Here is a 15,966-nt window from a genome sequence, read left to right as displayed (position 1 = left end):
TTATTAGGGAGTGAATTTGCTCAGCCTGCATCCTGCCTGACCTGATGTCAGCTTTGTGCCTTGGCAAGCAAGGGCACCTTGCATGGGGGTGGATTTCTCCTCTACTTCTCCCCTCCACTATGAAGCTCTATACTAGTCCCCCCAATTTTTTTTTTTTTTTAAACCGTAATCAGTTGGTTATCAACAAGGAATAAAGACGACACAGTATCTCTCTAGCTAATATTTCTACTAGGAGTTAGTAGGTCACCCCATGGGATAATTCACCTCGTTATCAGTAGTATCACACAGTATTAAAATCAAGCAAAATATTTAACTTTTCAGTCAAGTAAATACAGCAGAGAGCCTGCGTAGTTTGAACACGCAGCACTGCAATGGCAGTATTGCTCTGAAAACTCTTCTGTCACCCTTCAGAACGGCCACCCCTAAGTGTCTGAGAAGCAAGAATAAACAAACTCACTCCATTTTCTAAACTGACTAGTCCTAATCCAAGCATAAATCCGGAGTGTCAGAACAGAGCACTGTGCAACTCTATTCCCAGTGGGACCTCAGTGTACTACTGTAGTAGGGATAACAACATATGGCTTAAACTCTTCAGGATGAGCTTTATCCAAGGGGTGTTTATCCAAAGAGCTTACTAAAAATAAACTGCATACACACACTGCAGCTTTCTTTAGGCCACCTTTTGGCGAGTTATCTTTCTGGTTTAATGAGATGCAAATGCTTCAGATTCYGAGTACATGGGTCTGGGTGGCTTTGCATTGCCCAAGCAAAAAAGCCACGGCTTCCAGCACAGTTCACACGAGGTGGTGTGAGCCACTATCTAGTTCTGGATAACAGACCTGGATAATAATAATTCTGGATAATAAGCTGACCAGAGCAGCCTCTTACCATGGACACTCAGCGAGGCACAAGGGAACACACGGGAAGGGTGTTCCTGAGCAGCTGCAGCTTCCAGGCTCCACACATGGCCCTCTGATCCCACTGGCAGCTCGGAACGTTTAGGAACTCGAAGGCTGGACTTCTGGGGGAGTTTGCTCTGTTTTACACAGCTCAAGGGAAGGGAAGCCACATGCAGACACTGGAGGTAGCTATAAATCTCATCCAAGCTGTTGAAGAGACACAGCTCTCCTACTTAAGGTAAAAAATCTACAAGTCATCCCTGCATCTGCATCCAAAGAGGATTCTGCTGTAACGGTCTCTGCCGAAAGCCAGTGTACAGCAGCAGCAGAAGGTGCAGTTATCTGAGAAGCTCGAGTGCAGACTCRGAAACCAACTCTGATTTCAGCAAACAAGGCAAAGTCCTGGCACCAAAAGATGACAACAGTCCTGGATAGCTAAATTAAGACACTGAAAAGCATTTAATATTCACATACTCATCACAAACACACAATGCAAATTCCCTAATATACAGTCAAGCAGTTTATTAGCAAATGTCTCATTGGATTAAGTTCGGTCTTATTCTATTAGGGAACTTTCACACCACATTAAAAGGCAACACAATAGGGTGTTTGCCAACACAGGAAGAACAGAACTATTAACCCCTTCTCAGAAAGGCACAGACTCAAACTCAAACTACAGGAGCTCTCAGCAATGTCTGGCTTCAAAAGAGCAGCAGAGTTTGGAGCAATCTAACCATTCTCCATCCCTTGACACAGGGGAGCTTCACCAACAGGTAATAACCAACTCATTACACCAGGATTACTCTGTTCTCAGTCAAGGAAGAGGCAACACTGCTGGTTCGTGTTCACCGTGCCTACCAGAACTCCCAGCTCCTTCTCCATAAAGCTGCTTTCCAACTGCACAGTTGCCCAATTCCCTCAGCTTATTCATGCTTTCATTTGCTACCACCTGAAGAACCCAGTTCACTGCATCAAAAACTCTGATTTCTTTTATTTAAAAAGACCTCCTGCTTACTAAAATAGGTGCAACAGCAAAGAGCTGGAGGGCAGGGGGAAGGAGGAGCAAACACAGTRGGAGAAGGAGAGAGATATGGCTCCTGTCTTCTTCTTAACTGCCTTGTTGATGGGCCTTAATTACACATAACAAGACAGCTTCCTTCTCACCAAAGCAGCGGGTTTTCCTGCCTCCCTTGGCTCCGCTCGCAGCTCACTGCGGCCTGCCTCATGGTAGMAGGAGTCTTGATGAATGACGCATGGTCATCCATCTTCGGGTGCTGCACCTCATGATGAATGGAGTGCATTTGGAAAGCAGTCTGAGAAAAAAAACATCAAATTGATAGCCAAAGGAAAGAGAAAAGAAGAAAGGCCAATGCTGAGTAACAGCTACAGAGTTTAATGAGGCAAGATTGATGTAARAAAAAAGTTACCTGAACAAAGAGGTGAGACACCAACCAGCACAGAGCAGCTTCATGTTCTAAAGGCCTTACTTACTTTCTGCAACTTACTTTTTTTACYTCATTTTTGGAATACGTTACAAATACATTAGACATCAGCTGTAATTTATGACCCCCAGGAAACTGCAGTCATGTCACAACTCATCAGGTTGCTCATCAGGGTGCTGATTTTATCACCACCTCAAGCAGATGCATGAGATTGACTCCTTCAAACGCAGGCAGGAGTCAAACATAAAAAGGTAACAGTTGCTCTAGTAGCAATACATTACTTTTCATAATTAGCCCATTTCATTTATTACTAATATTAAGACAGTACTAAAAAGCTTCTGAGATCAACATCCATGCAGAGGCTTCACATTGACATTTATTCCTTCATATCTCCTCACCCCCGGAGATGGAAGAGTACTCTCCCTGTCCAACTGGTGGGCTGATGACCAATTAGACAATTCCCTAAAGGCACCCATGAAGTATTTAGCAGAGCTACGAAGTGCAACGCAGGTTTCCTGCATACACATACATTGCTTTAGCCATCTTCTCCCCCTCTCAGAGAATTTCTTTTGGATTGAGGGAAGCTCCTCTGCACATCAGCTCCCCTTTCCTCATGCACCATTTTCTAATCAACTCGTCCAAACGTCTGGAATGACTTGTGATAAATCACTCTTGTCAGACACTCAGAGAAACATTTCACATCTTACCAAACATACAAAATCAAAACAGCTACGAGAACTATTCATGAAGCACTCCTAGCTTACTACAGCACAAAACTGCAAGACAGTCATCGCGGTAGCAGAAACTCAAGCACAGTTAAATATTGTTATTAGTGCYGTACCTTGTTCTCAGATTCCCCTGCTGAGGCAGGCCGTCGTAGATGGATAATACATCAAAATCTTCCTCTAACGCGAACGACTGGAAAACAAGCTGTATCCTGTTCTGCTCTTCAGCAGTGATTGTCCACGTGCAGTTTGCATAATTTGGATATCCATATGGAAAGCCTGGGCTCTGTATCGTCCCATTTGGGCCCTGTAAAATGTGACTGCAGTTCTGGGCTGGCAAAAAAAATAAAGACAAAAATGCAAGTCAAGAGAGTGCAGGTTATAAGTTACAATATCCTTATCATCAAAACAGATCATGCAGGATYCTTTCTACTGAATTTTATTTCCTGGTCTTGGAGAACAGAGGAAACGTGAGGTCTAAAGACGGGAGTTTTGCCCTCCCTCCATTCTACCTTCCCACCATTTAACTTGGAGCAATTTCAGCCTGCAGTACCTTCCACTACTCGCACCAAATCTGCATTCCAACAGCTTGCAAGGGAATTGTCGTGCAGCCAGGAGCAGAATTTTTCCTATGGCAGGTATTTGATGGTGATCATTGCTGCCTGCAATCGCGCTCACTTCTCTTATTGATGCTGGCTTGTTTACCCTGTTTATGCAGATAACTGAGGCTTTCAAGTTGAAATGGATCAGACTAGAAATTACTTCTTTTGATTTCTGGTTGCCTCTTTGAAAGGCAGCAACGGCATTTGTACTTCTGAGTGCCAAACAGCTACAGGTAAAGAACTGCCGAGTAGCGCTCATTAAAGCCAATTATAATTAGATTGACCTACTTCGGTGCTTAGTGGAACCTCTCTCTGCAGGATGAAGCTCACACCTTTATAAGTCTAAAACGGTCAATCATATTTACTACCCAGAAAAATCTTCTTGTATCACGCTTATTACATCAATGAGAGTTTGCACAGACCCAGAATCCAAAGGGAAGGAAGCTGAGCTAGGCACATAATTCATGTGGACACAGGCAGACAACAGTACTTCACATTTCTGTAGCACCTGGCATCTGCCTCTCTCAGTGCATTTTGTTGATACATAATACACAAGAGAGAAGCCTCCCTCTCTCCTCCATTTAGGTCCATTTATTTGCAGAGTTCACTGAAAGCATGCCTCAGCCTGGTGCCAGGAAACTGCACAGGAATGGGATTATTACCATAGCACAGAGCAGGGAAATTAGGTCTACTCTGGTTCAATAACTTGGAGGTTGCCAAAGACCCATGAGCTTCAGTTCTCTTAAATTCAATCTCATCTTCTTTTCTTCACCCAGACTGCCATTCAGTAGGCAAYGTAGGCATGTGTAATCTGCCTCTACCACACATTTTTTATTTTAATCATGARTAAATGTCATGAGAACAATTTATAGAAATCAGGAAATTAAAGAGGCTGTATCTCCCAATGCTACAGAAGCCACTGATGCTGCATGAAGTTCAGAAAGTGTCTAAGGTCAGAGACACCRTGTTCCAAATCCTTCCAAGGTCATATGAAAGGCAACAAGATATGAGGCAGTAAAAAAAAAAAATCTATGCTGTCCTTGCATAATAAGCGATTAAAGCAAGGAACAAAGGCCAGAAAAATGTACATCATCTTAAATGGATACTAGCCGAAGAAAAACAAACACGTAATAGAAAAACAGGACACAGTTCTATAACATATCAAATCAATCTACTGAAATAATTGCATGTTCATGATTCTGACCAAGATGTGCTTTGAACACAGCCAACAAAAAATTGCTTATTGCAGACAAAAATTAGTTTTCCAAAAGCTGACAATCTGGAAAGCAATATATTCCTCATCAGCTGTGATAGTAGGGAACTCGGTTTATATTGGACACTGATGAAAACAGTCAGCAGGCATGAAAAAAAGACCCAGGATGCCCAAGAGAATTTATGTAAGTTCTCCCACTTGGTTTCAGGTTTGAGTTAGCTCAGCTCCAGCTAGACTGCCAAAACCCCTACCTGGAGCCTGATGTACACAGGAAGAAAACACTGCATTTCTCCTCCCAAGACTTGCAAAACTCATTTGCTTCATCCCTTCAGCCCAAAGGCATGACAAATGGCAAAGGTCTAAGTGGRCAACATGACAGTCGGTGCAGAGAAGTTCCAGAGTAATTTGTATCTGACATGGGACAAWGTTCTTAGAAAGCCTCCAAAGTGTTCCCTCCAACCCAGGAGTTTTACATTAGGAAACTCCATACACCTTGCCCAAGTGACAGGAAYGCAGCAGCTTCCACAATGGATCGGATTAACAATCAGATCCTTTTTTTGTGATGGAGATGGTAGTCTGAAAAGGCCACTATATSGAGTGCACTGTCAAAGCAGCTCGTTATTTTCAATTCTGGAAAGTGGTTTATGATGAGGATGCGTCTTTTTAATGAAAGCATCAGTGTAATTTTATTGCTGTAGCACTTAATGTTTGAGACAAGGACAAAAAACCAAATCATGTTTGGCACTATCCAATGGACAGGCAACCCATCTCCAAAAAGATTACCAACTGGGAAGGAGAGGGAAGGGGAAAAAAAGAAAAATCATTAAAATAAAACAAACTAATTGGGAGGACTTAGGACTTTGCAGGGAAACCTCCTGTGGGGCACAAGCACCTCTTCCAGCTGCTTCCTATTCCTTAATATTACCAAGCTGGTTTTTATCAGGGAAGCTTTTAAACATTTCTGCCTTACCCTGTGGAAGATCGAAGATGCTACACTTTGGAGAGGGGCAGCAGAATTTATAAGTACTTCCTAAAATGTAAGTTSAGGCCCTTCTGGCTTCTCAGTAGAAACAAAACCTAATTTAGCAAACACTGATGTACGTTCACTGCACACTTCAAAAAGAACAAATATCAAATCACAGGCACCAACTTGCTCTCAGCAATATCATCTATCAGTGATACATGGCTGTCTTCTCCTTAAGGCAGTAAATGCAGCATTTTCTCTAGCTACTGTTACTTAGGCACAGATATGCTGCTGGTTTATATCATTCTATGCTGTTTGATCAAGTGTATGAATGTGAAAACTATTCCTTAATAAAAAGGAAATCCATATCCTGCAGACATACACACACATTCCATCCTGGCCTACAATAACAAGGGCAAAATCCTGAAAATACCTCAGTATCCTACTAGTAACTTCTCAAACATTTCTATTTACATTGCTAGCCAGTCATTCCCCTCTCCTAATGCAGGATTACATGAGGAAAGTTCCAAAGGAGATGTGGAGAAGGGAGTAAGGATGTGAACAAGACTGGGGCTGACGAGACTTGGATTGGGGCATCGCAGACKAAAGGCTCCAGACAGCAGTAAATGGTCAGCACAGAGAGTTTCACTATTAGAGATGGCACAATCAGCAAAGCTAGTTCCTCTTGTTTGAAGGAGCTACTGTGTGAATGAATCTTTACACAAATGGACAGACAAAACTATGCAAAAAGACACTGATGAACACAGCAGGAATGCATCCGATTTTAATAAGCATCTAAAAATCCCCTCTAACACACTCTTGATAACCTAAGCAGTATCAAAGGAAACATTTGAGAAATCTGTGTTTATCAAGATACTTTAATACATACATATTTTCCTGAATCCTTACACACAAGACATCTTAAGAAATATGTCATTTTATTTCCTCTAGCTCATTTTCACTAGTTGCAGACAGGCACGCACACACACCATATCATACACATGCCATCTCATCCAAAATCTAGTGGATATTGGATACATCCCTAGAAAACATTAACATATCTAACAAAGAAAACCTTGCTTGGTCAACACTGATGGGGGATTTTAATACCAAATTACTAATTACTGCGCGACACAGAGAATGCCATAGTATCTTTTCACCAAGCCTCAGCCTCGCCACCTTCCCCGAGAGCACGGTGACAAAGAGCACATTGACTGCTTCATCTGGAAGCCTCCTGAAATATGCATGTGTAAAACAAGGCTGGGAGATGGGCTCTGCCCGCACCACAAAAGCTGAGATTGTTTCCACGCTCTACTGACCTACAGAGATGSTGCTTAGCCAGCCGAGCCCAGTTTGGGGATGCAAGGCATGTACATGGTAAGAAAGGAAAGGCTGAAGCTTTCAGGAACAGTAGGAATGCTGTCACTAGGGCCAATGTCCTACAGCTTACCCTGCTTCAAGCAGGACCAAGCACCACCAGCAGTTACCAGGGGAGATCTGCGACACTGGCCTTTTCTAGCTGCTTTATGTGAAGAGATGACATGTGCAGTTATGGTAAGTTGTCTGAGAGAAGCAATAACCTGGGGCAGGCTCAGGGCACCAGCCTGAGGAGAAGCAGAGCAGCACAGGGAGCTGCCACACTGTGCTCAGTGGATGACCTCTCCCCAGCACAACACCAAGAGCAGATAGCAGCATGGTCCAAGCATGGAAGATGCTGCCCAGTGCTCTGCTGCTCTACGTGAGCATGCTCACCCATCCCAAGTCCACAAGGCCAAAGAGGTTCCTCACTCTCCTACCCTCCTGTCAGCATTTAGCACGAACTGACCACTGTCTCACACGAGCAAGAAAAACCTGCAACTTGCCCTGTGCCTGACAAGGAGGAACCACATGAGGCAGCAGGCAGGAGTCTTGCACTGCCAACACTCTCAGCAGTCAACGAGAGCAGCTTTAATCTGCCCGGCGAGCAGCGCTTGTTTCCAGGCTCACACATCTGCCCAGAGCTGGCCACCCACTGCTGCAGGCTTTCATTAAGCAGCCCAAAGCAAGCAATTTAGCTTACACCGCTCCAGCTCCTTGCTCTACTCCATTGCCACCACACACTTCTGTGTTCTGACAAAAGTGATGCTCAGTATTTTATTTCATGTGCCCTTTGTTTGCATTAGAATGAAGGACATCTGCTCTTCTGCTGCACTTCACACCACACTGTGGACTTGCCCTGACAAATGGGGCTTTAAGAAGTCTTAGCTAAAATATGTTAACTGATTAAGGCTTAAAGAAACAAACCCTGAAAACCCCAGTAGGAGTCAAAGGTTTCAAGCACTAGAAAAATAAACTAAGCAGCTACAGTTGGCTACAAAATCTCCACTGCTTTACGCATACTCTTAGTCTTCTCCTCCAAAGATGTTCCCAAGAGAAGTGGACCCACTTCCCAGTGGGGATCTCACCAACTTAGAAGTCTTTTGCCCCCCTGTTTCTGCAGAGGAGTGTTATGCATTGCAGATATTMATTCAATTGGGATTATGGTCTCAGGTCAACTGAGTCACAGGAGTTGTTGAGGGACAAAGTTGGGCAAGATTCACTAAAGGTGTATCATTCCCAGGAGACTTCAGCTGGATTAATTCACAATAAATTCTGTTCCTCGCACTTGCCTCCCTTCCATCCTGATCCGTGTGGTTTGCTGATCCTCCCTGAAGGCCAAGCTGCCAAGAACAGAGCTTGCCACACACTACTGGAAAACAGCAGCTCACCAGCACAGCAAAGTAAGGCCTTATTGAGGAAATCTCAGAAAAAATAACAAGGAAATTGCATCTTCACTCACAGCCTGAACTCTTAAGTTTCCAAAAGTGGTTACACAAAAAAGAAAWTTTTTCCCCATTTTTTTTCTTTTCTAAACAGCTACATCAGGCCTCAGAATGAGAAATGTTTTCATTTGAGAGCATTTCATTTGAGAGAGAGGGTCCTAATGGACCCTCTTTATGAATGGCTGTCTTTAAATCCGTACCAAACAAGCCTTGAATTCTAAAAGCAGAGGTACTGTGAATTTTGCATGAGAAGATTTCACCACACTACTGTACAGTAGCTCCTTCTCCACACAGAAATTTTAAAGGGATGACCAGTCCTTAGGCTGTCCATGCAGTCCTTTTCCGGAATTCTGCAGTCACCCCAACCCCATAGAGAACGTAGAGAACGCCCSGGCCTAAGGCCTCATGGCAGGGCAGGGCGCTGTCTGCAGGTATTCAAGGAAGTCTGAAAGGCGAGAAGCGAAGGTGGCAGCYCCGGGCGCCGCAGGAAAGAGGCGCTAGGATCTCTCAACACCAATTAGCATCCGGAGCCGACGCCTCACAGTGATGCCGCCGTGTTGCTAGGCACCGTTGCTAGGCACCGGCACCGGCTTCGCTTCCCTCCATTGCGAGGCCTGCTTGAACGAAAGCAACGGAAAATAAAAAAAATAAAAATATTTATAGGTATTTCTTTGAGCTCCAAAGGGAAAGTTGCTAAGAGTCTAATACTACTGCACGCTGCAAAGGGCCTTCTGTAACACAGCATCATGGAGGGTCGGGAACATCGCCGCCCTTTCACTTGGCCTGCACTGCCGTGAGCCACCCCAACACCTCCCCTGCTACCCATCCATGAAGCAGATGCAACCCTCCAAAAAACAGCCTGCAGTTCCAATAGATCTGTAAGGGGAGAAGACCTCACATTATTTTTTTTAAACAAGTTCCTAGGACGAATGCAGAGGTCACTGTATACATTTCCAGTGCTCCCACTGTTCCCTTTGGGTGTTGCTAGCATAATCCCATTCAGATGAGCAGTAAAACACCAAGGCACAGGAGTTATATTCAAAACTAGAAAAAGTAAATCCATGATCTTGTCCTTATCACACAGCTGAAGCCAGGGGCTATCGTTAGTAGCTCCACCATCACACCACTGACCTGCTCCCTTTGCTCCACGACCTGCTCTGCTGCTGCTCTGCATCACCTTCCGCACCTCACAGTCCTGCAGCCCAGGCTGAAAGTGCTGTCTAAAGACTCATCAGTAGCAGTTTTTAATTTAAAGTCTTTAGCTTTGAATGGGATTTCCTGTAATCAAGAAAGGACTGAAGTCCTATAGAGGAAAAACGTTCTCACTCTGTTTCCAGCCCAGAGAGCACCGCAGAGGTGCTTCACACAAGCACTGCAGATGTGGCGAGTTCCAACAGGTTGGACAAGATGGAAAACAGCAGCTGAAGGTTCACGTGAGCCCAAGCTGACGCTCAACCCCTTGCAGTCTGAATTTCTCACATGTGAACAGTGAACATCAGACCATTCCTTTAATTCAAAGGAAGGCTCAAAGCTTCATGCTCAAAGACCTTAATGCAAACCTTTTTATAACTCACCAACAATTCCACCCCTCACAAGCAGACACTCATCAGCCACCTAAAAAAAMCAGTAACTTTGCTGCAGAAATCCACAACTGCACAATTCCTGATGAAACCTGAAATCCTACAGACCGTCCATTACCTGAAATCATTTACACAGCTGTGGAGAAGTTACCCCAATATTCAGCCAGCAAGGCCTCTTCTCAAGGGATGCAATTTCCTCCCTTCAAAACTTTCTCTTGCAGAATCATCTCTTAATCAATTTTGACTGCTCCCTCAGTGCCATGACTCTTCTACATAGCCATTGTCAGCAATAATAATACTACCAGGCACTTATAGAGCTATTTCCATCTTCAAAGCACTTCACAAGCATTAGCCAATTAATGCATATTCCTCCATGCTGTCTCTAGTGTAACAGCCTCACTGGGTTTTTCTGCAACTTCTCTTTGCAGCTTTTCAGTTGTCCCAATACCTTCTAATTGAGTGCCACTGCCATCAGCCTCCTTTGGAGGGCTTAAGCACCAGAAAAGTGGGCTGCAGAAGTGCTGCATCCTTGTCAAGGAAGGGGGGATGGCTTTGCAGACACCGTGCAAGCTTGCATGCTTTTAGATAAAGCCAGGAACTAAGGTTTGAGATACGACTAAAACACTAAGCTGAACTTGGGAGACCTGGATTCAACCTGCACCTCTATCAAGTATATCCAGCATGAGGTTGGGCAAATGCTTTGTGTAAGATTTCACAAAACCAAAGTGCATTTGCTTAAGGATCCCAAGTCCCATTTCAAACTGAAGTGTTCAAAGCAGATTTACAAACATATTTAGAAACTAAGAATTGCGGACAAATGCCCTGCAGAGTTTAAAAGCACACTTGAATTTTGCCACTGATATCCTCTTATAAACCCCACTGGGTTAGTATACACTTTTTTAGGCACCTAAACATCCTGCCAATTTTGCCACAGGAGTCCAGGCCTCAGTGAAAAATGTTCAGGATGATTCAAATGCTTCTTACAGTTTTACTTCATTTTCTCTCTGAATCTGCAAAAGCAACAGAAACTTTTCATTTCTATTCCCCTTCCAGTGCACGTTTAAATGACACGTTTCACAGGACAGACACCATCTTTTACTGTCTGTCTGCAATTCCTTGCCTGAGAGTCACAGAAAGCTCACATTTTCCCAATTTCTCTTAAGTTTGGTGTTTTACCTGGCAGTTGATCTCAAAGCACACTTGAAATGAAAGCCTCTGAAGAAAACACTAACTTAATGAACGTTTGCACAACTCCCTGCAAACTGAGTCCACTCACAGGCAGAATTCTTGCTCAGTCTCACTTATAAGGTGAGAATTACTATCTCCAAAACAARTTTTTCAATTTACGTTTCCATTATTTTCCAGTAAAAAAACTTTGCATTTAAATGGCTGACATATTGTGCTCAGGTACAAAGATAATTTTCATCTCAGCTTCTAGGACTCCTTTACTGCAAAAGTGAAAAAGGAAAAAGTGAACTAAAGGCTCAAAGTGAAATCCATCTCATGAATCACAACCATGGTCTAAATTTAAAGATTTCCTCATGATAATTTTTCAATATTACTCCCTATTCTTTCTTTTACCAGCTCAATGTCATAATGAGCAAACGGACTTAAAAGGACCTGCAATTTCATTTGCCATTATTAGATATGAGGCAACGTGTCCACCTATAAAGTTCAATRTACTTTCAAGACCAGCAGGAATGGGACTTGCCTAAGAGATATTTTTAACCCAGCTACAACTAATCATCCAACTAATTACTTAGAAGCCATCAGCCCTTGAAATTCTCCGTGTTGACAGTTTCATCATTGCACTGACTGAGCAAATACAGATATTCGCCGATTTTTAAATACTTATTTAGAAACAAGCTTAAGTTTAGCACAAGCTGCCAGCACTTCCTCCCTACCTTCCATGTCCATCCATGCAGGTACCTTTACGAATGCTTTGAGATCATCCAACAAAACACACTTAAGCATCTATRTTACAGCAGCCCATGCTTGCATCATCATATTTAAATTACAAAGAGAGGCAAACAGAAGGCAATATCTCTGGGGAATTTTGGTTGGGATATAAATCCAATTTTGACTTGATTCCATTAACAGCACTTTCACAGTCACTTAAGTATTGCTATACTTGAGATTTACTACCTAATGCCTACTTGTCACCTGGGGTAATCAATGAAAGTCACTAAAAGCTCACATTATACAAAAATTAACTATTAGTTTTGCAARTGAGACCAAGACGACAGCTGCATAGCCCAAGAAGTAGAGAATAAACTACAAAAGGCATCTAAGAAACTATCAATAGAAAAAAAAATAGTTGCATTACATTGAAAATTTCAGTCCATGCAAAGGTAAAATTCTCACACAACAGCAAAACTCAAATCTTCACTAAAAACTACCTTGTCTGTCCTAATCATACATGTCCACATGTCCAAATTTAATTTCGACTATGGATTGATACTGTTAAACTATGATACCAGATTCATTTTTAACTTGTTCTGGCCCACTTTGAGATTAGAAATATTTCCCACTAATTTGCCTACATAAAAATRTATCTACTAGCTAATGTCCAAGTCTTTTACATGCTGTTTCTGCTGTCTGAGTAGCCATGTATATGTAACTAACAATTAGTCTTAGATTTTATTTCCATTACCCTTAAACACTGTATTTCATCTACTTTCTTTCTAGTTTCTCCATTCATTTAAAACCTCATTTTCACCCTTACACATATTCCATTTAATCTTAGTTTTCAATTCCAAAAGCAGATCAATAACTGTCTTCTTCAATCTACATAGCTTTTAATAAAAGACTTAAGAGGTGAATTGAATCAACTCACAGACTCAAATTTGAGTTCTGGGGTTTTTTTGTTGTTGTTGTTTTAGTCTAATTTGCTAGCCACAATCATGAAAAAGGAAATAAACTCCYAGTAATAGCGCTCAGTGTCAGATATCTGAGCAGAAAAGGTGGTTGTTTTCTCGTTTAAGACAGTCACAGTACTTAATAAGAATAAATGACAGATCCTCTTGAAAAGCAGTGTTTTCTAGAACACTTAACTTTCCTGTGAGATGAATTTGCTCTTCCTAAGGTCAGATCAAGCTGGAACCAATTCAACTATTTATGACGACAGCACAGACCTTACAGGATTCAGTCTCATATCTTAAARCTGGCTACACTAGAGAAACCAGATGTTTATCTAGCACTGAAACGAGTAGATGACTTCACTCAACCATCAAGCAGAAGAGCTTCATGCAAAAGCATACCTTCAAGGCCTTGAAATGGTTTTACTGCACTTGAGTTCCAGGTCTTAAGTGGACACTGCCTCTGAAGTGGTGGGACTGTTCCACAGATTGTTCCTTCAACATGGGACCACCTCAGAGTTTAACACGTATTTTCAGGGCATTCTACAAAAGTACAGAAGTAACAATACATCTGCTTTCCCAYCCTTTGAATGGCTACGTGATTTGAACATCATCCCAGCACAGGCTGACACAGAACTGGAGCTTCAGCATGAATAAAGGTACCTCTGAAGAAACCAATGGCACAAGGAACAGAGAAGGATGTTGATATGTTAAACCCAGYACTAGAAATAAAATCTCCAGCGTCACCAGTAGCAGTCTCTCTACTCTTCAAATATTGTTTTGATAGATAGACACCATTTTACCATTAACATATTGAGTCCTTCTCTGAATAGTGCTTAACTTTAATGAAAACATTGCAGGACGGTTGCTGACAGATGCCCAGTGTCCACAATCAGCACCTAACCTCTCCATAATGGAGACAAAAAAAACAATAGAGGAATATAAACAATATGCTGCACAATGTGAGAAGCATCTTTAGAAATGGCATGGGCTTTGGAAAACCGTCAGGTTTCATTATCCTTCTAAGGAAATACATTTCCTTGCTGGAACAAAATTTATTTTTCTTGATATTATTCAGTGTATCAAATGGGAAAGGAACATTGAATTGTGGCTTTGTTACAGAAGAAATGAGCTTCCATTTTCTGTACCTCCAGCTTGGCATTAACTGTTCATCAAATGTCAGATCAAACTTCTAACAATGGACTGGATCCTCCTTTGCCCTGCAGCAATCAGAGGGAAGAATTCCGCTGAAGATAACGGAGCTACAGCTACGTGAAAAAYGCATGGGTGAGATCCAGCGTGTCTTTACATAATCAAAAACTGAAAGACCAGCTTTTTTGCACTTAAAAATGCAGTCTCAAGTCCAAATCCTGCCCTGCACTATCCAGGGCTGGGTACATACATCTTCTCCATCTCCTATGGCAGTCTTATATTAGAAGAGTAGCCAAAAGCCTTGGCTGCACCTGACAGAGGCAGCTCAGACTCATCCTTCAGGCTTGAATCAACTCTCCTGAAGAGCATTATTGCTATAGCTGGATGTTACACAATCAATGATATTGAGTTTAGGCTGCCTGACTTTCCCCCAAACCTCTCTGACTATTAACATTACAATAATGATTTCTTCTGGTCAACACCCACATGACAGCTACGGGGCAGGAGGCAACAGCGCAGCTGTGGAATTGGGCATTTCTCAACAACTGGCCTCTCCAGAATCTGCACAAGCAGCCAGCAGTTCACAATAATTCAACAGCTGTGAATTCCTGTAGCACAAGTGGTTAACAGCAATCTTAGAGGGGAATTATTTCCACCTATCCTTGCAGGTAGACTAAGGAGACAGTAATTTCAGAAGAGCAAAACACCTTCTCTGCAACAGGGCTACTACAAATGATCATCTGATCAATTGCTCAGTTGCACCCTGAGCCCTAAACCACTTTGGCAGGGAGCAGGTCCACCGGGGTGCATGGCCRACTGCCCGCATCGTGTTCCTTGCGCCCATTTTGACATGTGCCTCCTTTTGACAGAAACTCCCAGACAACTGGAAGGCAGCCACTGCACATCAGCTGAGCAGACGTCCACCCCATACCACTGCAGAGCAGCTCAGCTGGGACCCATCAAGCAGCTGAATATGATATGTCCCTGGGAAGRAGCTGACAAGACAGACACTGGACTTGGTGGCAACAAAGGCTTACRCTCAGATGTATTTTGGCAGTGCTGAGGGGTCCTGACAAAAAAATCAGTGATGGACAACGAACAATTCCAAGGCAAGGCRAAGCCTCCTGTGCACACTGAAGTTATCAATCAACACAAGCAACGAGAAGACAAAAAAACATCTCAGGTTTGAAAGACAGCCATAGCTACCATGCAGCACAGGCTCAATGCACCTGCTCTCCCTTTTCAGAGCCCTAAATGCAGAATATAGCAAAAGATTGAGGCTGGCAGCTGAAGGAACAAGGCTTTTGTCCCCATCTCTTCCTACCCATGAACACACGCACATGCTCCCATGGTGAAAAGCATGCCGACTCACAATGATGGGCTCACAGGGGTCCTCATCACTGTGAAGAAATAAGAAAATAAACTTACTACACTCCAGTGAAAACAAAAGGCCATATTGTCACCCCGCCTCGCAAGGCCGGGCACACACAGAGGGAAAGACAGGGCCCTATTTCTAGCAATCTGAGTATCAACTCTGCGCTCTCCCCCTACAAAGGGTTGAAAACCGACGGAGCAGGCACAGATCCTCTCCTCTGCAGTCACAAGGGCAAGGAAGGGCAAGGGGAGGCAGCAAGGCCTGATGAAACCTTCCATTTTGCTCACTCTAAGCACCAAGAAATCAGTCTGATCCTATGCCAAAGATTAAGTCTTCTCATCTTCCTGTCAGCTTC

General features: G+C 43.0%; 1 protein-coding gene across 1 annotated transcript in view; it reads right to left on the bottom strand.

Annotated features, from left to right (window-relative positions):
* Positions 1-15,966, bottom strand: part of CSMD2 (CUB and Sushi multiple domains 2) — a 239,970-nt gene that overhangs the window by 220,883 nt on the left and 3,121 nt on the right. The window contains exon 2 of the mRNA XM_026043490.1: positions 3,183-3,399. Within this exon, the coding sequence (XP_025899275.1) occupies positions 3,183-3,399 (217 nt within the window). The remainder of the gene's footprint in view (positions 1-3,182; positions 3,400-15,966) is intronic.

Source organism: Nothoprocta perdicaria, unplaced genomic scaffold, assembly GCF_003342845.1.
Source record: "Nothoprocta perdicaria isolate Ctin4 unplaced genomic scaffold, notPer1 scaffold_33, whole genome shotgun sequence".
Taxonomy (NCBI): domain Eukaryota; kingdom Metazoa; phylum Chordata; class Aves; order Tinamiformes; family Tinamidae; genus Nothoprocta; species Nothoprocta perdicaria.
Note: the sequence above shows the minus strand (reverse complement) of the source record. Positions and strands in the feature narration are given on the sequence as shown.